The following is a 25553-nucleotide window of genomic DNA, read 5'->3' on the forward strand; positions in this document are numbered from 1 at the left end:
AGTCAGAATAGATGCTATTGAGCTAGGTAGAGCTTGACACTGCATAAGGCAGTTTCGTGTTCAGACAACCAGATTCTTGCCCTTACCCACTGTATTGTTGTCATCTTCTTTCAATGTGCCACACTACATTCAGATATGAAGCCTTACAGGGTTCTGCTAGTTGAAAATTAACTCCTTGATGGCACCTAAGAACTATTCACCAGTTGGCATCAAGCAACCAGCTTTACTTCCATCGAAGTATATGACCCTTTACAGCTGAGGATTGTTGTGTATACATAGGACCACAAAACAAATCCAGGACCTAGAGTATTCATTTCTACAGGTCACTCCTGGAATACTGTGTACTACCATGCCTCATGCAAAATTAGAAAACATAAGCCTGCTTTTGCAGGAGAAGGCAGAGGTCACTTTGGGTTTCTGGTCCACACAATTGGCTCCTAGCCAATTAGCACGCACTTATTCCACCAGTGCAAAGGCTGGTTGTAAATTGTGAAACCATTCATTAAAACAAACTTCCGCCAACTTCCTGTTTCACCTGAGAAGGTGGGATGAACTTTAACCTACAGGGAGTTATATGTGTGAGTGCCATTCATTGACCTTGCTGGCTTTTGGCTTCTGCTGTGTGTCTTCCTGATCAGAGTGCTTTTGAAGAGCCTGTTGATGAAGACGTTCCAGAATTTGCCCTTGGTAATGGAGTAAGGAGAAGGCACATTATTAGTGGAGCATTACTGTGATTGCCTTAATTTTCTGCCTACTGGAGGCATTTACTCCCGTCTAAGCATCTTAATATTTAAGATAGGCAAGTTTATGGGCCTTCTTGGTAGCTTTATCCTTCCTTACACCGTCATTCTCACTTAACTGAGGAGAACGAGGCAGGTTCTGCAGACAAGAAAGCACACCTTGACAGATAAAGATCAAGCTTCAAGCCATGCCAGTAGATTGGAATCAAGGCATCATTTCTTTTTGTGCCAACAGAGCTAATGAAGAGTTGGTTGTCTCCCATGGGGCAATTGTGCTGTCTGAAGCGTTGGTCATAAAGCTGGGACAGCATCATGTGTTCATGTTGAAAATGCTCTTCCAAGCTGAGGAAGGGTGCATACCCTGTTAATCTTTCAGGATCTGATCTGTGATTGCATTGGCAGTGGTGGATGTGCCCTCAAAGATCCCATTGTGCTCCAAACTACTTAGGAGGGAGAGGGAGTGCTGGGGAAGGCTGCTCTGTTTATTTTACAGCATTAACAATACAGTGTCAACAAGAGAGATCTGAACATCTGACATAAAGTTTATAAAGGGGCTAGATCACGCTGAGGGTATAGTGTGGTGGAGACCTTCTGATACTGAAATCATTTCCTAATCTGAAATACATTTGGCTACAAATCCACAGTGTTGCTCATTAGGAGATATGAATTGCTCAGCAAGGCCAACAGGCAATTTTGAAGAGCTTTGTGTGAGAAAGCAAACACAGAATGTCCATCCATCCACCCTTTCTGTTTTCATTGGAGCTGAAAACTGATGTGCCTGTAGAGAATTGTTAAGTACAGCTCTTTAGGCTTAATCACACACCAAATTAAATCTTGTAGCCCTTATTTAACTACAACATTTGGGAGGAAGAAAACCCTGAGTCAGGCTTGGCTTTGGCTAACTCAGCATCACCGTAGACGTCATCAGAACTCTACTAGGTGATCTTAGTTCAGCAAGAATGCTTTGCTTACAAAACGTCGGGATAACCTAATATAATATGAATAGGATTCCCACTTGGTTGCAACTCTATGGAAAAAACAACTCAGAGTGCCACCTAGTGGTCAAACAGCTATTGTTTGAAGAGCAGATTATTGGGCAAGACAGTGTCGCCATTGCCAAATGTGGCACTCAATTTCATAGAATAATGCCGTTCCAGAATGTGGTGACTCAACAGAACATAATTGAAGTTCCCTGTGTCCAAATAGCCCAGTTCCATAACTCTCTTGATCCACATTCATCACAGTCCTACTTTTTGTATTTTTGGAATTGTCGTATAGCACCTAGCTATTCCTATTCCTGTTTAAACACCAAGGTCTGCTTTCCTGTGCTTTGAGCTTGTCCTTTTAAGAGCCAGGTCCACCATCAGTACGTGCTTAAGACCTCAAAGTCCGAGCAGTCACATCCTTATTTTATGTTGCAGGCTAACACATCCATTGGTGCTCAGCCCTGGAATGCATGCCACAGGAATCCCGCACGCAGGCATCACATCCCACTCTGGGAAACAAGATGGTGATCATTATGACCGGAACATGTAAGTGTTCAAGACTTGGGATAATGGGTATGGGCGTTTTCCAAAACTAGCTGCTGCTTATTAGCAGAGTGGTGGCAGGAGGGTACAACTTTCAGGAAGGAAGCGGTGGGTGGGAAGAAGATCCTTAACCCTTTTCTTGGCTGCTACTCCCCCTCCCCTCCCAAAATCAGTCTCCCATCTACAGTTTTGTAAAATTAGAACAGTGGATTTGGAGACTCTTGCCTCAACTTTTAAAAACAATGGCAAAAAAGGAAGATCTGTCTGTGCTGGATCAGGCCACCTAATCCAGCCATGGCTCACTGTTGGAGGTGGCCCATGCCAGAGATGATATTCTACTCATTTAATTTTTTAAAAAAATGTAAACATAAATTTTGACTCATGGCTTGTAGCATTTTCCCAGCAATTGATATTTCTGACCAGTCACTGATGTATAGAAGTAAGTAGTCCTTCTTCATCTCCTCCCTCCTCCTCTGTTTCTGTCAAGGAAATCACAAGAACCAAAGAGAGAGAAGGAAGCCAAGAAGCCAACGATTAAGAAACCTCTGAATGCTTTTATGCTGTATATGAAAGAAATGCGGGCAAAGGTTATTGCTGAATGCACCTTGAAAGAAAGCGCAGCCATCAATCAGATCTTAGGAAGACGGGTGAGAATGCAAACAATGAGATGGTGAACACAGAAAAATGAAAAAAATAAATTATCATATGGCACTGTGTGTGGACTAGGCAGGAGATCCCAAAGGATTGATTGGCTGCCTGAAGCTGTAGCTCTTTTTTTAGTGATGAGTGACTCACAAAAGCTCATACCCTGCCACAAATTTTGTTATTCTTTAAGGTGCTACTGGACTCTTGTTCTTTTCTACTGCTACCAACAGACTAACACAGCTACCCATCTTGATCTATCTCCCAAGGAAATGGTGGTACTGTTTTGACAACTACATACAAGTTATAAGGACACACTATTATCCTTTCCCAAATCAAATGGCTTCATCCAGTGAACTGAAGGGAAAAAAGAAACATGCTCCTTTGGGGTTGTATGTGAAGATGGTAGGACATGACCGGAATTCCATGTTTTGAGGGACTTCACCAGGCATATACATAGGAGCCTTATGGTGGGTGGGTTACTAAGCTGCTGTTGGGGACACATACAACTAAGTAAATGTGGGATGACTTCTCAGTGAAGCTGGGAATGAGAGCTGTATGCAGGGAGTCTTATTTCATTAATGGACCCTCTAGAGGAAGGGTTCTGAAACCACTGTCCTTGTCACGGTAGAGTGATGGGTTACATGCCTTGAAGTATAATATCAGTGCGTCAGCAGCCCCTTAAATGTTCTTCACAGAGCTGAGGACTTTTTTTTTTATCTTTTGCTACTTAAGTCTACTCTGCTACTTTTTAGTCAGGATCAATACCTTGCCTCATGGAGCAAAACCAGTGACTCCCTGGGGCCACTTTCTGTCGGGATAATGGCATGAGAGAAGGCTTAATGACCACCACCCCAGCTGCATGTGCCACAGTCCAAATTGGAGTCAGCCCCCCGGGCACCAGATTTTGAGAGAAAGAAAAGTTGGGAGCCCCTATCCCAGGTCTCCCAGTAAGTCATTCTACCTATAGATAAATGGTCTTCATGGTCTATTTGAGTTGGCCCACTATAATGAATTCTGCAATTCCTCTCTAAAATTTGTTTCAGTACTTTCTGTACTAGCACTGATTGCTTGACATTCCCTGCATCACCAAGTGGTGATTTGTCTGAGATTTTCAAAAGATACTAGCATCACTTTTAATGTAATGGAGTGCCATACAATCCACAGATTCTTTGAAGTAAATCCCAGTTATTTCCTTCACATAGGTAGGAAATATAGGCTGAGCCATATTCACACGTGCTTATATTCATACTGTATTCCTGTTCAAGTGTTTGTATGGCTGTCTGAATGCATGTCCATTCCAGTTTTGTACCCAGGGACCAATACCTTGAAAAATCCAGAGTCCAGATGAATAAATGCACATATAGTTGTGAGAATGGCTCAGCACTCACATGCTACAGGCCTTGCTTGTATAGTGAACATGTGTAAAGGTCTAAATAAGGTGCAGTCAAGCAGCAGCTTGCCAGATTATTTTGCTGAGCAGCACACAGGGTTGGTTCTGCACCCAAGAAACCAAGGTGAGCCCTTGAATTCCTGGCAGGACCACCAGGGATGGTGGCATGGAAGAAGGTACTGGACAGTGTATTCCCATCACCACCACCTAGACCTGTGCAGTTGCCTGCTGGGTACAAAGCAAGCCCCACTGGCATTGATAGTAATGTTGGGGCTCAGCTTCATGCCAACATATCTAGGTGAGCAGAACCCTTGTATTTTCCATCTTTTGTTTGCTAACACACCAGCCTCTTCACAGATAGACATTGTGAGGGGAAGGCCCGGTACTTGGCCCTAAAGGGCTGCCTACCCCTGTATTGGCCTTCTCAAAGCCACTGAGTAGGTTCATGGCTGAGCTGGGAGTTGACCCTGGAATCTTATGGCCCATGGCCAAATGTTTTATTCTCTTGATTAATCACATAACGCAGGCATCTAAACATCATTTCTTTCTATGGATGAGCCACACAATCAAGTTTAATCCCAAGAAATCTGTGCAGTGTCTCTCATTTGAACTTTAGACAGTATACGTCTGGGTTTAATATGCTTTTATTTGTCCCCTGAAACAAATGTTGTTCAGGTCAGTGTTGGGTTTTTCCTTTTTCCAGGACAGTTTTACTTCAGCAATGGGTATGCTTCCAGGTTTACATTCTAAAACTAAGAAAGAATTGTATTCTGTTTATACAGGAAAGGCTTGCTTCCTAAACACATTTATGCTGAAGAAAACTTGGTTAACAGTGTGCACCTAGATGACACTGTAGCAATAGTGTACACTTTGGCATGAGTAGAGAAACTAGAACAAAGTTTGAGTCCAGTGGCACCTTTAAGACCAACAAAGTTTAATCCTGGGTATAAGTGTCCATGTGCATGTACATGATGTATCTGATGAAGTGTGCATTCACAGGAAAACTTATACCCAGAATTAAACTTTGTTGGTCTTAAAGGTGCCACTGGACTCAAACTTTGTTCTCTTGCTTCAGAGCAGCACGGCTATCCACCTGAATCTATCATCATTGAGAAACCAGAGAAAGTCTTTAGAAAGAAAGAAAAGCTAGAGGGAAAATTCTTTACTGTGCTTCAGAATTTCCAGAACTGTTTTGATCAGTAGTCTTAGTGTGCTTCTGCTACTTCCCTCCATTAGTGGAGTTCTTCAGCAGTGATTTCAGATAGGGGGTTCTGTCTAGGAGTCTAGCTTTAGTATACCAGATGGAACACATGATTTGTACACTGACAATTCAGAATTCAGACCATGGCACCTTTAGTTTAGAGCAAGGACAGACTTCTGCCTGAGGCCTTAGAGAGCTACTACTGGGCAAAGTAGAGACTAATGCGCAAGACAGTTTACAAGGCAGTTTCATTACAAGGCAGTTTCTTATATTCTACTCATATCTAAAAAGGCATATATTTTTGAGCAAAAATAAAAACAAAACCCTTTTTTCTTTGCTGATCTATCTGTAATCTGTGAGGACTGGACACACAGTGTTGAAGTATGCCATTGTGTCTCACTTTTTTCTGTGGTTTCTTTGCAGTGGCACGCACTGTCACGGGAGGAACAAGCCAAGTACTATGAACTGGCCCGCAAGGAAAGGCAGCTTCACATGCAACTTTATCCAGGCTGGTCTGCAAGAGATAACTATGTGAGTACTCGAGGTCTCTGGTGACCAAATTTAGCTCAATCTTCAAAGAAATTTTTGTTTTGAAACTGGCTGTAGCCTAATAGTCTAGCTTTTGTGGATAACCACTTTGGTGTCTGGAGTCAATGCATACTTGAATGAGAGATGACCGAGAAAGGATTCCCATGTGTCAGGATAATAGACAATGAGAATATAGTGAGAAAAGAAAAAGGGCCCTTTCAGGACTATTTTAACAAGTTTTGGTGGACTTAGACCTCATTGAAACAGAAGCAAGTGGGCTCTAGCCCATGGAAGCTCCGTAGTAACAGGTTAGCCACTGTGTGCTGGACTAGATGGACCACCAATCCGATCCAGCATGGCTCTTCTTCAGTTCTTGAAGCTCATGTCACAAAGTGCCACAGAGCGTGTTTGATGCAACAAACCAACTCAGCTACCCTCTGCAAGCAGTATTACCAGGTTGCTGGTCACTGGCAATAGAGTGAAAGCCACAAATGGTGCTGAGAGGCTATCATTGCCAGAACTGTGTCTTGGGGGCTCTTTCAGGTTTGCGTCGAAGCTTATGTACATGCAGTGGAGGCTTCTGACTCCTCACGGCCGTGAAGCATCCGCTTCCCATACTACATAATGAACCACCTACCTCTTCTCAGTCTGTGTCCTTCCAACCCTCCACTAAGCAGTGAATTACTGTGGCTTTTATAATACATCTTTTCGGCAAAGATACAGCAGGTGTTCCAGCAACTGTTGAATTGTACTGGGTGCAATCCAAAGAAACCTAGGCATACTTGCTATTTATATCTTTGTTTGCTGTTGCAGTGGTTGTCTGTGTTTAGTTAAAGCTTTTTTTGATGAACCGCCAGGTGAAATATTTGTAGAAGGTACAATAAAGAGAGAAGATGGTTCAGTAAAACTTCCTGATGCATTGGATAAAACATGTTTGATACATTTTTATGGGTGATGCACCCACTACGCTTCCTTCTGCTTTTTATTTTCCTACTTCAAATCACTTCTCTTCTCTGTTTTCTTCGCCTGCATCACTTTCTTCATTTCTTTTGCTAATCTCAGTATTTTTCTAACCGGCCATCCACTTAGGGGCTTGATCTTTCCCATCAAAATCTTTTGCTCTTTCTTCCTTTCCTGGTTCCTATTCTGAAACTTGCGTTCTCCTCTGCTATCTACCATTTTTCTTGCCAGCCTGCCATTGTTTCTCCCATCTAAAAGAAATCTTCTCTTGACCGTCTTTATTTCTAGTTTATCTTTTTTAAAAAATATTGATTGTCTTTTCCTACGTCAGGGCCTCAGTGTTTCTTCTGGTTTTAATTTAATTTTTGCCATTCCCTTGAATCCATGCTTTACTTGCTAAATCATGTGGGGTGATCTTTTGTAACTGATTGTACAATGGAAAATTCTACTATTTTCTTTCCTAATATTTGGTGGAGACCTGCTTTCTTAATTTCATGTTTTTCTTTCTATTTTTGCCGTTATCTACTAAGGGTTATCGTTTACCTCTTACAACTAGAGCTCCCTAAGGACGTATCTTGGGCCCTTTTTATGACTTTCTTCTTGGTCCTATTATTGACTCTTCTGATATTCAGCATTACTTATGTGTAGCTGACCTGCAGCTCTTCTAAATAATTTTGTACCTTAACTCTTTTAATATTTCAGCTTAACATAAGAAAAGCCCTGCTGGAGGAGATTAGTTATCTCATCCAGAAAACTGTTTTGCACAATGGCCAACCAGTTACCAGGGAGAGCCAGCCAACAGGGCATAGAAGCCAAGGCTGTCCTCTGCTGCTGCCTCCCAGCATTAGGTTTCAGAGGTTTGCTGCCTCTGAATATGGTGGTTTTCTTTAGTCGCTATGGATAGTACCCATTCATGGACCTATCCTTCATGAATCTGCCTAACCACCTTTTAAAGTCTCCATGCTTGTGGTCATCACTACATCCACTGGCAGTGAATTCCACAACTTAATTACTCATTGGTGAAGAGGTGTTTTCTTTGGATGGTCCTGAACTTATTGCTTATCAGTTTCATTGGATGTCCTCCAGTCCTGGTATTGTGGAGAGGGAGAAGAAGTTCTGTCTACTTTCTCTTCCCCCTGTTTCCAATTTTCAGATCTCACAAGAATATACCTTTTGATTTTGATTTCTTCCAACTTGATTCCTGTTAATTTTTCCCTGGTTTGTTTCTCTCTTTTTTCTTTTTCTCCTTTTCTCAGCTCTACTGCTGGTTTGATTTCTCTGCACTTCAATCTGCCTCTGTTTCATTTCTTTCACTGGCTCCTATATCCTTGTCACATTCCAGTTTTGTGTTATTATGTATTGTTTTGCAGTCCCTTTTGGGTCTTGGGCTCCTTTTTATTAGGGGTGTGCGATTCACACACACACACACACACACACGTTTTTTTTCGGTTTGGGTTTCCCAAAAAAATACTAGATCCTAATACCAGTGTGGTATTCGAACCTGGGATTTTTTGGAAATCCTGATTTTTTTTCAGGCCCAATAGACCCAAGAAGAAACAAATGGGAGGGGGAGAGGATTGCACACCAGAAGCTCCCCGTGAGAACAGCTGAACCTGGGCTGACTTCTCTGCCAGAGGAGCCAGTGCCAGCTGGGGTGGCGCAGAGCTCTCATCTCATGCTAATCGTCTCTTGCAGGATGGTTTAAACCAAGCTGCAAGATGAGCCAGTGCCAGCCAAGGCTGATCCTGGGCTGACTTCACTTGCAGCCTGGTTTAAACTGGGCTGCAGGAGAAGCCAGCCAAGCCGGGAGGGGGGGGGGCTGTCTTCTGCAGCCTCTTTAAAGTCGAAAGGGACTGCAGAGCAAATAACAATAAGACCAACAAGCAAAACCATCTGCAGCCTCAAATCCAATATAAAATAATGCCGTCTTATGGAAATGTTCCAACAGAAAGAAACACAAAAACACTAACAATAAAACATTTAAAAAAACATGAATAATTAAGTGAGAAGAAAGAGGGGGGAGGGGGAGGGAGTGCTTTCATCTAATTGGATGTAATTTCACATAATTTTCATTTATTCCATTTCTATAATATCCTCTGATATGTCTATTCAACATCTTAGTCAAAATTTCAAATAAAGGTTTCCATCCAATTAGAGACAAGTTTTAAATGAGCTATATTCTGTAAATGCCATTAAATAATTTATGAAACAATTCCAGAATATCCACACCTGGAGCTAATTTTAACTGAAGCAAATTTTGGACGATACATTATGGGGGTCAGTGGCGAAATCCCTGGGTTTAACACCCTTTTTCATTTCCTCCATACCAAAATAGGGCCATAAAGTGTTGACAGCAAATTCAACATTAATTTTTTATAGAAGGTATGGTCATATAGTGACATCCCCCCCATCTCTTTAAAATTAAATCTCTCTAACTCTAACCAGCCTTCCATGAAGATAGTTCCAGGTGGTCAGCCGTGTTGGTCTGAAGCACTAGAACAAATTTAGAGTCCAGTGGCACCTTTGAGACCAACAAAAGTTTGTTCAAGGTATGAGCTTTTGTGTGCAAGGTATTTGAAAAAGTGTGCCTTGCACACGGAAGCTCATACCTTGAATAAACTTATGTTGGTCTTAAAGGTGCCACTGGACTCTAAATTTGTTCTAACCAGCCTGTTTCCTTAGAAAAGGACAAACGGGGTTAAATGTCTCAATTGATATGCCTCGTAAAACAGAGAGACATTCGGAATACCCCACCCTCCTTCTTGATACCTTAGGAGTTTTGCAGTTCTTGGCTTTTTAGAGTTAAAAAAATGAATTGATCTAATTTTAACTGTCAGTTCTTTAAAATCTTATTCAAAATATGAAAAGGTAACACATAAAATAAAAAAAATGATTTTGGAAGAACAGACATTTTAATCATCTGTGGAGGTGAAAATTATGTCAGCCATGTGTTTTTAGAACTTGCTCCCCCACATTTAATCATTACAACTTGATTAGTCACAGTAATCAGATCCATATTTATTTGCCTCCACCGTATTTTATAAATATAAAGATACAAGTTCTGTAATTTTTTTGGAATTGATATTTCAAGGTATCTAAAACTTTTATGTACCAGTGGTATATTTAAAGTATGAGAGGCTTTCAGTTGAATTATAGGGGAGATGTTAGCATATTGCACTTTGTAAAGTCTACCCTGAGGCCAGAAACTTGATTAAATTTTAAAAGTTCTTCCTTTAAGGTTTGTATAGCTTCTGTCAAAATTGCGAGAGATAACAACATGTCATCTGCATACATTGTTAATAAATATTCTTTTTCTCCACATTTAATACCTCTGATATCTTGGTTAGATCTTAATTTATTAGCTAACGGCTCCAAAGCTAAACTAAAAAGCGAATGGGAGAGTGGGCATCCTTCTTTGGTACCACAATTAATATTTATTAATCCAGAAACACAATTATTTACTGTTATGCTAGCAGTATATGATGAGTAAATCACTGAAATAGCATTAGTAGATTTGTTTCCAAAATCATAAAAATGTAGTACCTTTTAAAAATATTTCCAATTAACTGAATTAATGGCTTTATAGAGATCTAGTGCTATTAATGGTTGGTTTTGTTGTTGTTATTTGTTTTGTGTATGTAGAAAATCAAAACAAAATTTAAAATAATACACATACAGGTACTACAGAAGCCCGACAAACAGCTGAAGTGGGAACAATCTGCTCCCGCCTCTTGCTGTTTTCGGATCTACCGGTAATTCCCAGATATATCCAGGATTCCCCCCCCCCGGGTTTTCTGAGAAAACTGAAACATTTGGGAAGCTGAAATATACCGCAAAAATACCAACAAGGTATTTTTAGGTATATTTTCAGCTCGAGTAGAACTGCATGCACACTGCTACCTCTTATCTATCCTCTCCTTCCTCTCTCTGTTTGATTTTGTGTCATCTCTGCTCTGCTGAGACTGTCTGTGCGACCTCACCTGTTTATGCCTTGTTGCCCCGAACACCTGTATTTCATCCTCTTTTCGTATGTCTGAACAATGCCTGAAAACTGAGTCTTTGACCTTTGTCTGTACACCTAATTCACCTTCCTGTGTGTATCTTTCATCATAATTTTGTCTTCTTTTCAACTGAAAACCTGTGGCCTGGGATCATTCTTGGAACAGAATTATTGTATAACTAGGAAGAAGGCCCGTTGTGGAACTGAAGACAATGAGCGCTAGCCTGGCCACGTGGTGCGGGTCTCCGTCTCCATCCCCGCCCCCACGGCAAAGCTGGCCGCCCTACCCCACACGGTCAAGGCTCTGGCAGGCCAAGGCGCCTAGCCTCACTCCTCCCCCTGGCACCCACACCCGATTGAGGCATGAGCGGGGGAAGCCGGCCAGGCTTGCCCCTCTTCCCGCAATGGGTGTGAGCCCGGCTGGGTGCAGGGCGCCATCCACTTCCCAGCCCCCCCCCCAGCTCGGGGAAGCAGCCCACACCCCCCCCACGGGGTCGAGGCCCCGACAGGTCAAGGTGCCTGGGTTGGCTGCTCCTGCCACCAACCCGGCTGAGCGAGGCCCCAGTGGGGCAAGCGGACCAAGATCGTCTGTCTCCCTGCAGTGGGCAGCAGCTCGGGCAGGCAGCTGCAGGCCCGTGTCTCCTTCCCCAGCCCCCTCTCCTCGGCTTTCCCTCCGCACAGTCCTCCCCCCGGCACCCCCGCCCGATCGCGGCGCCAGTGGGGGATCTCGGCCAGGCTTGCCCCCTCTTCCCCCAATGAGCATGAGTCCGGCCAGGTGCAGGGTGCTGTCTGCTTCCTCCTCCCCCCAGCTCGGGGAAGCAGCCCGCACCCCCCCCACTGGGTCGAGGCCCCGACAGGTCAAGGTGCCTGGGTTGGCTGCTCCTGCCACCAACCCGGCTGAGCGAGGCCCCAGTGGGGCAAGCGGACCAAGATCGTCTGTCTCCCTGCAGTGGGCAGCAGCTCGGGCAGGCGACTGCAGGCCCGTGTCTCCTTCCCCAGCCCCCTCTCCTCGGCTTTCCCTCCGCACAGTCAAGGCTCCAGTGGGCCAAGCTGCCTGGCCTCATCCATCCCCGCCACGGAGCAACAGGACAGGCTGGGCCTCGTTCCCTGGCCGGCCTCAGGCACAGTGGCACAGCGCCATCTCCCCAGAGCCAGTTTGGTGAAGTGGTTAAGTGCGCGGACTCTAATCTGGGAGAACCGGGTTTGGTTCCCCACTCCACTTGCACCTGGCTGGATGACCATGGGCAAGCCGTAGTTCTGATAAGAGCTGTCCTTGAAAAAGAGCAGTTTCTGTCAGAGCTCTCTCAGCCCCACCTACCTCACAGGGGAGGGGAAGGGAAAGGAGTTTGTAAGCCGCTCTGAGACACTTTTGGGTAGTGAAGGGCGGCAGCCCCACCTACCTCACAGGGTGTCTGTTGTGGGGAGGGGAAGGGAAAGGAGTTTGTAAGCCGCTCTGAGACACTTTTGGGTAGTGAAGGGCGGGGTATAAATCCAATCTCTTCTTCTCTTCTTCTTTCCCTCATCCGCAGACCGCATGGGGGAGGCATGAGGGAACGTGGCGCTGCTGTCTCCCCGCTCGGCCACCCCCAGTGCCTTTCCAGGCAGGTCGACAGAGCCAGCGCATGTCGGTCTTGACCTCCTTTTGGCTGGCGGCGGCTCCTGGCCGCCACAGCTGGCAGCGGTGGCATGGCCCTGTCTGGGGCCTGCAGGCCAAGCAAGGGTGTCTAGCCAGTGGAGCACCCAGCCTGGCCTGCAGCTGGAAGGAAACTGAGGGCAAAAGGGTGGTTGCTGCCTCCATGGGCAGGACGACACCCACACAGGCAGCAGCACAGCGAATGGAGAGAGAAGTCCTGTGAGTGACACACCAGGGCGCCAACCAATTCCGGAGCGTGTGGAATGTTCTAGAGAAGGGCCACCACCATTCGGCTTTTATATATAAGGGAGACGCCTAGTTTTTGGAAACAGAAGAACAACAGTGTTATAATGGATTTGTTCCAAAACGCATTTTCTGCCACTGAAAGAGAATTTCTGCTGATAAAGGTGGGGAATTTTCACCAACTTTCCCCACTTTTTGCTGACCCCTGCACGCACTGCATCTGGTGCTGTTCCTGGGGAACCCCTGACCTCAGAGGATAGTATTTCAGGAGGCTGCAGAGAGAGGAAGGAAGGTGATAAAGTTCCATCCTGCAAGCAGAGTAGAGCTTGTGGTACTTCAGACTAACTCCCCAAACTGGAATAAAAATGTTGAAACAACTATAAGGCTCTCCATAATATAAAAAGCTTCACTTTTAGCATGATAACAACCAGCTTTATGACTAGTACTAATCTCTTTTCACTACGGAGACTTTTTAAACCGCGCCCTCCCTATTTATTAGTTTCGTAGTAATACCCCTTTCCTATCATCAAGGAATAATTTCTTCCTTCAGGTGTTTCCAGTGTTAAATAGACCAAAAAAGAGTCAGATAATAGGCAGAGGGTTGGTTTCTTTCTAATTTATATGGGCTTAAACTAGATTTATGGTTTCAGAAGTGAGGCCCTCAAAAGGAATATAAAATGGGGAGAGGGTGGAGGCTTTGAAGATAGGCTCCTTCACATCTACCACACCTGTATTTGTGTTAAGCCTCTTCATTATTAATGTAAATGAACATGTTAGAAGTATTCTTTCTGTATTAAATAGCGTATTATACTTGTCTTAGTTGAAGGACATCACAGACATGATTAGATCCGGTATGATTACAGCTCCAAATTATATGGTCTCATAGGTACCTTTTGGTCCATGCTGATTCTTCACTTTACTTGTGAATGGAGTTTCATGACTCGACACAGGGAGACAGTTGAGTCACCATGGCTTCAGTCACCATAGCTAGTAGCCACTGATGGACCTCTCTTCCATGAATCTGTCTAAACCCCCCCCCTAAAGTTATCTGAGTTCATGGCCATGACTACTTCCACTGGCAGAGAATTCCACAGTCTCATTACTTGCTGAGTAAAGAAGAATTTATTTTATTTATTATTTTATTTATTTATCATTTCAACTTGTATCCCGCCTTGCCGGACAAGCTTATTTCCCAACAATTTCGCTGGGTACCTTCAAGTTCTTAGGAGAGAGGGGAAAAAGCACCCTGTATCCAGTGTTCCCTCTGAGCTGAGTTAGTGTGAGCTAGCTCGCAGTATTTTAGCCTCCAGCTCACACATTTTTTTCTAAGCTCAGGAAGGATGGCTCCAGAGCAAACTAATTTATGCAGTAGCCAAATCGCTCGCTCACAACTTTAATACCGGTAGCTCACAAAGTAGAATTTTTGCTCACAGGGCTCCACAGCTTAGAGGGAGCATTGCCTCTATGAACTTTTCCCATTTTTTTCTCCCTCAATCCACTTTCTCTGTTATTCCACAGCATACAATTTATGGGTATGGATTCACTGCTATGTACATGAGGGATTCACGAGCGTGTGTACTGCCACTGACATTCAGAGACTCAGCTCTCCAGCTGCTGTATCATTGTGCCTCCCTATACACATCCATGCTCATCAGTGCTACACTCCATCCTTATTGTTCATCTTTTAACCACAGATGTCACAGGATACCATCCTCTCTAGCATTTCTAAAAGACATGCCACTAGGTTCAGTCTGGGATTTTTCCTTTTCACTTTTTCGTCAGTCTTTTGCTTGCTTATAACACACTTTTTGCACCAAATGGGGCCAATCCTCCTTCAGAGGGAGAGGCAGTATCTAGGCATTCTGGTGGAACAACCTTTCTGGTCCAAAGCAAGCAAAATTCTGCTTTGCTTCTTTCTCGTGTATTTTCATTTTCTGCCACTGGGGGGACCCTGTAAGCCAAAACAGTTGGAGTCCCAGAGAACTTAACAGTGCTCTTTCCTACATCTGTCAAATGTGAACAGAAATTTAGTTCAAAAGATGATGCAGGGCACTCCTGGCTCCCTCATGAGTGTATCTGAATGGCATCTGGTTTTGTAAACACACGTTTTTTGCATTTTGAAAAGCTAGACTGGATGGATACATGGCAGGTGTATGCAACAGTCTCTTGACAGATGTTCTTAAAAGTAAAACAGCTGTGGAAATTGCTACAAGTATGAAGGAAGGAGAGATGGGGGAAGGAGCTTGTAAATCCTTTCTTCTCTGGCCATTTCCCCATTCAAAATTGCCACCTGCATATTTTCTCCTTTGGGGAAAAACAGCTGGAGAAGGACAGCTTTGAGCAAAAAAATGGCCAATGGGGAAAAGGGGAAAGCAGCCATTCCCCATTCCCTGGTGGAACTCTCTGCCTAATGACATCCATGCCCTGCAGGACCTAGTGCAGTTCCGCAGGGCTTGTAAGACAGAGATGTTCCGCCAGGCCCATGGTTGAAGACAGCCACAGTTGAACACTGAGCCTGGTTTCTTTCATCTTTCCTCCCCTCCAAGCAGTAAGAACATAAATAGTTTTTAAATGCCATTCTGAAATAGTTTGACTGTTATTATTTTAAAATTTAAATCTGATTCTGTAAATTATATTTATTAAAATATTATAATGCATTGTTGAAATGTTGTTAACTGCCCCGAGCCCTGCCTTGGGGAGGGCGGCCTAGAAATCAAATAAATAACTAAATAAATTTGCCATTCCTTTGCTCCAGTTTGGTGCCAGTTTGGTATAGTGGTTAGGAGCGTGGCCCCTAATCAGGGAGAACCAGGTTTGATTCCCCAGTCCTCCACATGTGGTTGCTGGTGTGACCTTGGGTCATTCACAAGTTCTCATGAGCAGACCTCAAAAGAGCTCTCTCAGCCCCACCTACCGCACAGGGTGTCTGTTGTGGGAAGGGAAGGGAAAGGAGATTGTAAGCCGCTCTGAGATTCCTTCGGGTAGTAAAGGGCAGGATATAAATCCAGTCTCTTTTTCTTCTTCTTCTCCAGGTGGCAGCCTCTTGAAGCTGTTTTTTCTTTCTTTCTTTTCAAAGCTGGGAGACTGGCAATGCAATCCTAAGCAGTTACGCCCTTCTAAGTCCATAGGTTTAAAAGGGTGTAACTCTGCTTAGGCTGGCACTGTTAATGCATGCCTCTGCATTGCACTGTTAGCTGAGCACCTTCAAAGTTACCATGCCAGCAAGGGCCGGGTTTAGACTTGCTGAGGCCCTAAGCTATACAAAACCCAGAGGCCCCCTACTCTTTTAAATTACATCAGCTGGTCTCAGAAAAATTTAAAATATATACGCTTTTTTAATATTTGAAAATATATTGTCTTTTAATTTTTATTAAAAAATAATAAAGGATGTGTTTACAAAATCACAGAAATAATTACATAATTAAAGGGTTTTAAAATGACAAATAAGGCTCCAGCAGATTGCGAGGCCCTAAGCTGTAGCTTATTTAGCTTATGCGTAAATCCGGCACTGATGCCAGCCCTGAGCTGGATAGCCCAGGCAAGCCCAATCTCAACAGATCTCGGAAGCTAAACAGGGCTGATCCTGTCAAGTACTTGGATGGGAGACCTCCAAGGAAAACCAGGGCTGGGACACAGAAGCAGGCAGCAAGCCCCCTCTCTGAACGTCCTTGCCTCCCAGCCCCACTAGGAGTCACCAGAAGTCAGCCATAACTTCCAGGCACGTGCATGCACACATACACACGCACAAAAAGTTATCACATCACCATTCGACAAACGCAAGGACTTTGTAACATGTAAAGAGGCTCTTTAAAGAGTTTGCTCTAATACCTACCTAAATTGCTGCCATTGCCTACTAATCTGCCCTGCTGAGAAGGCTATGGAATTGTTTAGAAGCAGCCCATATCAGGACCCATGCCTTTACTGAGATATACTGAAAGCCAGGAAGCAGCTGCTTTGGGACTCTCTCACCACACCACCCACAGTGAATGCTAAATGTTGTCATTGGAAGAGGGAGAATGAATTTAGGTCAGCTTGCTGTCATATGACTTGCCAGGCAGCCAGTGTGTTCATTCTCAGATCACAAGGCATTAAAAAAGTTGCAGGTCATCAACAGCAGTCCGGAGAGCAAGGCCAGATTTCTTCAAGAAGCTCTTGTGCCCTTGTTAATAGAACTCATTAGAGAACAAAGGGAGCAATTAGGTATTCTGTGAATGAAACAATTATAGGGCTGGAAAAATGTTTCTTTGCTAATGGTTGAGGAACACAGGAGAGAGGGGACCAGAACAGTGGGAGAAAATGCTAAAATGCAGCCTTAGATGTCTTAACAGAATTTGCAAAAATAATTCATTAATTAATGTGTGGTCTTTTGCTCCTGTGTTGCCATAGCTACATTTCTCACATGTTCTCCCAGTGGTTCTCTCTTTTTAAAAAAAGATGACTGAATTATTTTTTATAAGACAAACAAATACAGACAAACATACATACATATACATTAAGGGATTTCCATACATCATAGGGTTGACTATTCAAGGACCTCATACACTATCTATATATCTAATAGCCAAGTTGCTCCCTCCGTGCAGATATCTAAATCCGCACATCGGGGGCACTTGGGGGGCAGGGAGATTTTCCTGCACACTTGGAGCGGTCTTCAGGTGTGCAGAAAAATATGAAAAGTTGAAAAAATATACGGGGGATACTTAAATCCCCCCAAAAGTAAAAGAGCATTCCCTTAGCATGTGCAGAGAACACTCTGGCCATTGGGGGGGGGGAGACTTGGCGGGCCTGGTGGCTGGGAGCTGCTCACTCCATCATGCAGACGGGAGCTCACTCCATCATGCAGCACTCAGGTCTCGAACTGCTGAACTACCGGCCTTCTGGTCTGCAGTTCAGCATCTTAACCACTTGAGTCATCGCATCCCCTCGTACATATGTATACATTAAGGTTTTTTCTTCTTCCTCCCCCATGAGTATCGCGGGTCCCTCCTTGTATCTTCTAAATTCCAATTTATATTCTTATGTATATCTTTTGCAAATAAAAATAAGAATTCTTATCTTCTAGACTGGCTATAAATGTATATATTTTATTTGATATATTCTCCAAATCATTTTTAAAATCTTAACTATGTATTTTCACATTTTTGTTCAATCTGTCCTCTCTTTTCAACACTTTATAGCCTTTTATCGGTTATTCCTTACCTTATCACAGCTTCTTCAGTATTAATGTCAGTCCAGCTCTTTATACTTTTTTCAGACATTTTAGTTTTTAAAACATTGAGATTTTTAAATATAATGTCTATTGTTGCTTATTTTAGGAGTATTTCAGGTCTTCTTCTGTGTTGGTACCAGTCCAGCTCTTTGTTTTATGTATCTTTAAGTTTTATTCTTGGTCTCCTGTTCTGCCACATGAATTGTATCTTCATTGTCACATGGTCTTTAAGGCGTTTTTTCTTTTGAAACGTTGAAGGTGTAAGCAAGGCAGATTGAATCTCATTGTAGATTTCTTCTAATTTTTCTGTATCCATGTATTTTGTTGTTGTGTGGATCTTTGTTGTTCTTAAATCTTGATCCATTCTTTTCAAAATATTTTGAAATTTTAATATGTTGACTGTTTTGTCAGGCTCCATTTTTATAAAGGTTTCTTCTTTAAGGTCTTGTTTATTTTTTACTGGTTTCAATTTAAAATCTGGTTCTTCTGGTTTCTTTTTGTGTCTCTGATCTTCTTCCATTTGCAAATCCATTTTCTGGATAAATATGTTTATTTTTTCTTGTGTAGGGTTCATAACTGCTTCCAGTGCCATTGCCACAGCCGAGGTCACTGTCTCTTGAATTAAGGCCTGTAGATCTACTAAGTTAATACCTAGAGGTGGCAGGAGCCTTTTCTTTAATTTCTGCAACAACCATCTTAAGATATTTTAAACCAAGAATCTCATGGGAATTGTTTTTCCATACAAAGATCTAAGCACAGTCAATTTTGCAAAGTTTATAAAACAGTTACTAATGTTATTACTGCACTATTATTATAGTCATAATAATCAACATAAACTTTCCCCACAGTGGCAAATCTTATCAGTTGTTTACAAAATAGTCAGTAGAAGCAGAGACAATACATTACATTACCAAATTTGTCTATGTTATAAGGAAGTGAAAGTCAGTTTTAATTAATTAGTATTTCAATCTTATTTTCTTCTTTCTCGTTTAATTTGTAATCCAGATCATAATTGTAATCCACAGGAAAGTCTTCTTATGGTTCCAAATAGCTACTTATAATTCCATTAATGGGAAACTTTACTAAAAAAAACAACCCACCAAACTTCTTTTAATCTCAGTGAGAGGAAAGCTTCAGCAAAATAAATTGTAATCCAATAAAAGGGAGATTTAAAATATATTTGTAATCCACAATATGGTATTAATAGTTAATAGTTAAAGTTAGCCGTTTCTTCTTTTGCCCCAATTTTTATTTAAAAAGTTATTTTCATGTTCTTCTTCTAGCTGCTTCAGTAGAGGGGGGGGGAATCCCTTTACCCTCCCTTCCCTTAACTTTAAAAGTGTAGAGTTTAAAGGGCTCAGTTGATAGAAGAGTTTCTGATCTTAGTGGATTTAAAGCTTACTCATGGTGTTGGTTATCTTGATGTATTGAATGGGGTCTGCTGTTTCTCCCCCTTTTGTTCGGCAATCGCAGCTACACACCCAATGCTGCAATGCGTTGGGACGATCAGACTTCTACCCGCTTGCTGCTGCTCGCGGGGAGTCCGGATCAAGTCCCTTGCTTGGGCTCCTCTACGAGGAGCCCAGTAGAAATTCTGGTGACCCCAATCCCTCCTAAAAACCTTCGATCCAGCCGCGGCATGGGGAGCTCATCCCAGTGTGACTGTCCTTGCCACGCTGAAACTGGAAGCTCCCCAGTCGTTCTCTCTTGATAATAACACAGACATCCTAGAAGACCTTTTCTGTTCACCTTTCAAAATTGATAGATTACTACCGTGAAGACAGATGATTGTCTATTTTAATGAAATAAATAAGATCCTGGAACAAGTGCAGGTTCTTCACATCAATGTTACAGGTGGTAAACAACAGAGGGACCATGTTCTGAAGAATTCCAGTGTTTTATGGAGATAAAGCTACCTGTCTGAATATTTGCTAATCCCTGCAAGGGAAACCAACAGGGATTCACTGGACTAGATCCACTAGAAAGTTCTCCTGCACAAGCTCCATTGAAATGGGTGGGAGCTGTGCAAGACTACACTAAGGACACATGCTCGGATCCCACAAACTGTCAGCAGAAAGCACTGATGGCCTCAAGTCTTCCCAGCTCTCCCTTCCCCTCAGCAGCCATTTCCAACCCTGGAAGAGGCAGAAGGGAGCGACTGCCTCCTTCCCTCTCCCCACTCCAGGCTCTCAATCTACATGGCTGTTTCTCCATGCAGGTCCTGTGATCCTACAAACAAGATTTTGGGGGGTCAGAAACAGTGTTCCTTCTAAGCTGTGCATGTGAACAGCTGCTCATTAACACAGGAAGCCCCACTTAGCAGCAGTCTGACACCATGCAGGGTCCTGCACTGCCCATTGCCCATTTTAAGATTACAGCAGTTATATTTTGCTCAGGATGTGAACTGTTCCACTCAGTATGGGGGAAAAATTAGAGGCAGCATTGGTCAGAAATGGCTGCCAAGAGATGGAGAGCCACCAAGATCAGGGATCCAACCCACTGTCCTGTGCACACTTACTTAAGAGTAAACCCCATTGAACTCAGTGGGACATACTTTACAATAAACATGTATAACATTGGTCTGAATCCCTGACCCGAGTAGCCCAGGCTAGCCTGAACTTGTCAGATCTCGGAAGCTAAGCAGGGTCAGCCCTGGCGAGTATTTGGATTGGAGACCTCCAAGGAGTACCAGGGTCATGATGCAGAGGCAGGCAATGGCAAACCACCTCTGAATGTCTCTTGCCTTGGAAAACCCTATGGGGTCACCATAAACCAGCTGTGACTTGATGGCACTTTTTACCACCAACAACATTGGGTTGTATGAGTGGACCCTAAAGCATGATGACTTGGATCTGACTCCTGTGGAATTAAGCGGGGCTTATTTCTGATTAAGGCCTGAAAGAAATGAACTGTTGCACTTTGAGGCTTCATGGATTATCAGGTTGTAAGGGGACAAATGTTAGAATTTGTCATTTCTAAATAATCTTATTGCTATCAAAATTCTTAAGGGACTAAGAATAAGGTCCGTTGTGGAAATAAATACAACAAGCTCTAGAAAGAGGCTCTGGGTGGGTGCCCTGGCCTTGGGCACTCAGCGTCAATTTGCTGTGGTGACCTCAGCAGCATAAAACGATACAGAGTTCACCGGTGATCTCTGCCATCTGAAGAGCAGCTGTAATTCTGAGTGATCTCCAGCCCTCACCTGGAGACTGGCAGCAGTGATTTCCCAAGAGGAAATGGCTGGTTTGGAGGGTGGAGTCTATGGCATTGTAGCTGTCTGAGGTCCCACCCCTCCTCAAACCTTACCCTCTCCAGGCTCCATCCCTCAAATCTCTAGGAATTTCCCAACCTGGAGCTGGAAACCCTATCTCCTTCCCAGCCAGCCATCAACCTACCATTATCTGCCCCCTGACTTCAGCTTTCCATCTCCTCTCCCTTCTCTCCTGGAGAGCAGCTGTAATTCCGAGTGATCTCCAGTCCTCACCTGGAGACTGGCAGCAGTGATTCCCCAAGAGGAAATGGCTGGTTTGGAGGGTGGAGTCTATGGCATTGTAGCTGTCTGAGGTCCCACCCCTCCTCAAACCTCCATCCTTTTTTTCAACCTGGAGTTGGCAACCTTATCTTCTTTCCAGCCAGTCATCAACCTACCTTTATTTGCCCCTCTGACTTCAGCTTTCCATCTCCCCCACACACACACCTTCAGCCTCTGTCATGCTCTGAGGCCCTGACTGCTACGTCACACTGGCTGTCATGGGGGGCCATCTCAGCAGGGTATAAGGACACAGAGGCCACCATTTTCTACAAGGGAAGTGATCTCCAGCCCTCACCTGGAGATTGGCAACAATGGTTTCCCCAGGAGGAAACGTATAGTCTTTCTCTGCAATGGGGACCAAAGCAGCTTCCATCATTCTCCTCTCCCCCTTGTGATCTGCACAACCACCCTGTGAGGTAAGCTAGGCTGAAAGTCTGACTGGTCCAAAATCACACACTCAGCTTCCACAGCAAGAACCTGGATCTGTGACATCCTGCTCTGAAGCACTAACTGCTATGCCCCACTAATTGTGGTATCACCTGGTATCACAACTGAACTCCAGACAACAGATCTCTCTCTCCCCCTGGAGAAAATAACTGCTTTGGAGGGTGGGCTCTATGGCATTCTGTTCAGCTGAAGCTGCTCTCCTCCCTAAACTCTGGCTTCCGTAGACTCTACCATAAAATCTCCAGGAATTTCCCAACCTGGAGCTGGCAACCCTAGTCAGGACTGGCCACAATGACTTTTCTCCCGAAGGCCAAAATTGGCATAGAAAAGGGTCTCCTCCCCCCGCCCTTTACTGAAAGAACCAAGCTTGGTTGCCTAGCATCAAGCACTGAGGGGAAAGTAGAGTTGCCAGCTCTGAGTATGGAAATACCTGGAGATTTGGGGGGCAGAGCCTGTGGAGGGCAGCATTTGGGGAGGGGAAGAACTCAGCAGGATATAATGCCATAGGGTCCACCCTCCAAAGCAGCCATTTTCTCCAGGGGAACTGATCTCTGTCATCTGGAGATCAACTGTAATAGTGGGAGATCTCCAGGTCCCACCTGGAGATTGGCAACCTAGGGGAAAGTCAGCCACACAGCAGTGGGTTGAAGAGAATGTTTTGATGGCCGCTGACTCACCTCAGTAGCCAGCCAGCCATGGCGGAGCCAAGCAGGAGAGACAGCCTTTTTCACAGTTTATTCTGACAGGAAAGTGGCCAAGCTGGCAGACGGCAGGGGAGAGGGTTACGCTGAAAGTCTGGCAGATCTTGCTCTGAAGTCCTAACTGCTGTGCCAGGACTGGCCCCAATAAGTTGCCCACAAAGGCCTGGAAAGGGCTTCATTCCTTTGTCTTTTTACTGACAGAACCAAGCTTAGTTGCCTAGCAACGGCTAGGAGGGAAAGTTAAGGGAGCAAAAAGGCTGGGATGGGCAATGGCTAGGAGGAAAAGTTAAGGGAGCAAAAAGGCTGGGATGGAGCAATAGGGATAGTTGTGAAAAGTTATCAGAGAGAACACTCAAAGTAGCAGTTAGGTGTTGAGGGCTGAACAGGAACAGATATTGAAGAGGCCAGGGAGAGAGAAGTGAGCCGAATGCCACAACTGCTTGGAAGTAACAGGAGGACTTCAAGAGGTTCTCCATAAAAACTGGAAGCAACTGGGAAATGTGAGCTAGGGATCCAGTAAGAATGATTATTGTTTTTGAGACTGATGTACCTTTTTTAAAAAAAATACACGTGTTACTCCAAATAGTACAAAACCAGACCAAACCACTTATTACACCCCCCCTTCCCAAGCTTCCTCCTTCATTTGGTTCTGTGGCAAGCAACGTGTTAATTAGTGAACTGTGACAGATTCACTTCTTGCTAGGGTTTTTCTGCATTCTTCCTGATTGTATTGATTTGGTGCATTTCCCGTGCTTGTCGCAGCTGCTCTTTAACACTTTACTCCTTGCTCTTCAGTCTTCAGGCTCTTCATCCCGTGATCAAACAAAGTTTAACTCAGGGCCCCTGGAATTCAGCAGCACTTCGGGGCCAGTTTCTGCGGCAAGGGTAAGAGAATTCTGCAGCGAATGTTATTCTGCATTAACGGCAGTGAGAGTCTGTAACCATCTGCCACTCTTGCATCCACCTAACCCAGCGTTGGCTGCAGAATTCCAGGAGCCCTGAGCTTTTCCATGGCCATAGAATTGCTCATTGGCTGTGGAATTTGTTGAATTTGAGGGGACAATCATTGGGCTGTGTATCATTTCTTTAGGTGGATCACCTGTGCATCTATGGAAATGAGTGGACAGTAGATGCCAGCACTTTTCAGATTCCTGGGTCATTAAATAATAATCTGGACAAAATTCCTGTATTGGCTATCACAAATTGTGTGATTTTTCCATTTCGTCATTTGTTTCCTTTTACATTTTTGGCTCTGATGGCTTATAAACAATTTGGTGCCATTTTTGAATCCCAGACAGCCCAGGAATATGATTGCTAATGGTAACTGCCTTGTTTTCATTTGACTTGGAAGCATTGTTTGCAAAATATTTATTTATTTAAATATTTATACCCTGCCTTTCCTCCTGGTGCAAGGCAGCTTACATTACATTTTTAAATCAATCAATCAAACCCCAAATTGCTGCCACACAAAACAAAGAAACTGAGAATGAGAAGGTTGAGGATTGTGGCTCAGTAGCAGAGCATCTGGTTTTGCATGCAGAAGGTCCCAGGTTAAGTTTCCAGCATCTCCAGTTAAAACGATCAAGTAGCAGTAATAGGTAATGTGGAAGACCTCTGTCTGGGACCCTGAAGGGCTGCTGTCAGTCAGAGTGGAGAGGACTGACCTGGACAGACCAACAGTCCGACTCAGTATAAGGCAGCTTCATGGGTTCCCTGGGTAGAGTGGGAGGGCGCATGGCTTTCCAAATATATAGTGAGAAGGATAAGTCTATGACAAGGACATCTCATGTTGGCCTTCCATATACCATCTGGCATCCCTGATGGATGAAGGAGAACTGGTTTAAATGCATTCAGCTCTCCCAGGAACCAACACACGCGGACAGAAAGTGAATGAAAGGCTGCACACATCATTTTACTTGTCTTCGTTTACAAAGGATGGGTTATAATCTTGCCAGAAGGGAAAACATACAGAACTCTATATACTAATTTGGTTGTTTCGTTGCACTGCTATGATTTCAATCACCTGAGGACAGCCCTGCTGGATCAGACTCATTCTGTTTCCACTTGAAGCCAGACAGACGCTTCCAGAAAGCCACGCGCAAGGGAAGAAGGCAGTGGTGATTCCCTATTGCTTGTCCCCAGCATCTGGCCATGATCATGGGTTACCAATAAGGATGTGCTATCAGATACATGTTATCTTATCTCTGAAAGTTACTATAATTACGTGGGCCAGAACTGTGTCATGGCTTTTGCTAGTGAGCGCCTGACAGTAATTAAAAATGCATCTCCACGGCTTTCTTGTCTGCCAGCTAGAAAGCAGAAAAGCACCAGAAGCCCTCCAAAGCTCCTGGTGCTCAAAGTATGCAGCAGGGCCCTTGTTTCCCAAGGGTTGCTTTTTCTTTCTCACTTTATTGAACTCACCTGTCCCCAGGCAGGACAGTCCACAGGAAAATGGAGGCTGATGTTGGCTCCTGCCCTCTTGTGGAAACAGCGATGCTGAGAAATGGAAGCCCAGCTTTGGACTCTCCCTCAGCTGGTGAACTGGCAGCCTTGTTCTTATTTAATGAATCCAGGGGTGATACAAATTGGACTTCATTTGGCTCTTCCTTTGACCTGTACTGATATTGCCTTCTTAAACATGCATGTTAAGTGCTAGAACTGCAAGGTCGGGTCTGCATGTGTTTATAAGTTGCTGCTGCTGCTACTGCTAGGCACAGATGGGTGTGATGTGGACTGGAAGAGGGTATCTAACCTTTCTGTGTTCTGCCAGTCTCTCCCCCCCCCCCCCGGCGCAC

The 25553-nt window shown here is 44.0% G+C and overlaps 1 protein-coding gene across 1 annotated transcript in view; it reads left to right on the plus strand.

The window, feature by feature from the left end:
* The window catches only part of TCF7 (transcription factor 7 (T-cell specific, HMG-box)), a 176109-nt gene that overhangs the window by 141313 nt on the left and 9243 nt on the right, over positions 1-25553 (plus strand). Inside the window, exons 7-10 of the mRNA XM_015429472.1 lie at positions 2162-2272; positions 2757-2916; positions 5929-6036; positions 23554-23643. Coding sequence (XP_015284958.1) covers positions 2162-2272; positions 2757-2916; positions 5929-6036; positions 23554-23643 — 469 coding nt within the window. The remainder of the gene's footprint in view (positions 1-2161; positions 2273-2756; positions 2917-5928; positions 6037-23553; positions 23644-25553) is intronic.

This window comes from Gekko japonicus, unplaced genomic scaffold (genome assembly GCF_001447785.1).
Source record: "Gekko japonicus isolate JY-2015 unplaced genomic scaffold, Gekko_japonicus_V1.1 scaffold234, whole genome shotgun sequence".
Taxonomy (NCBI): Eukaryota; Metazoa; Chordata; class Lepidosauria; order Squamata; family Gekkonidae; genus Gekko; species Gekko japonicus.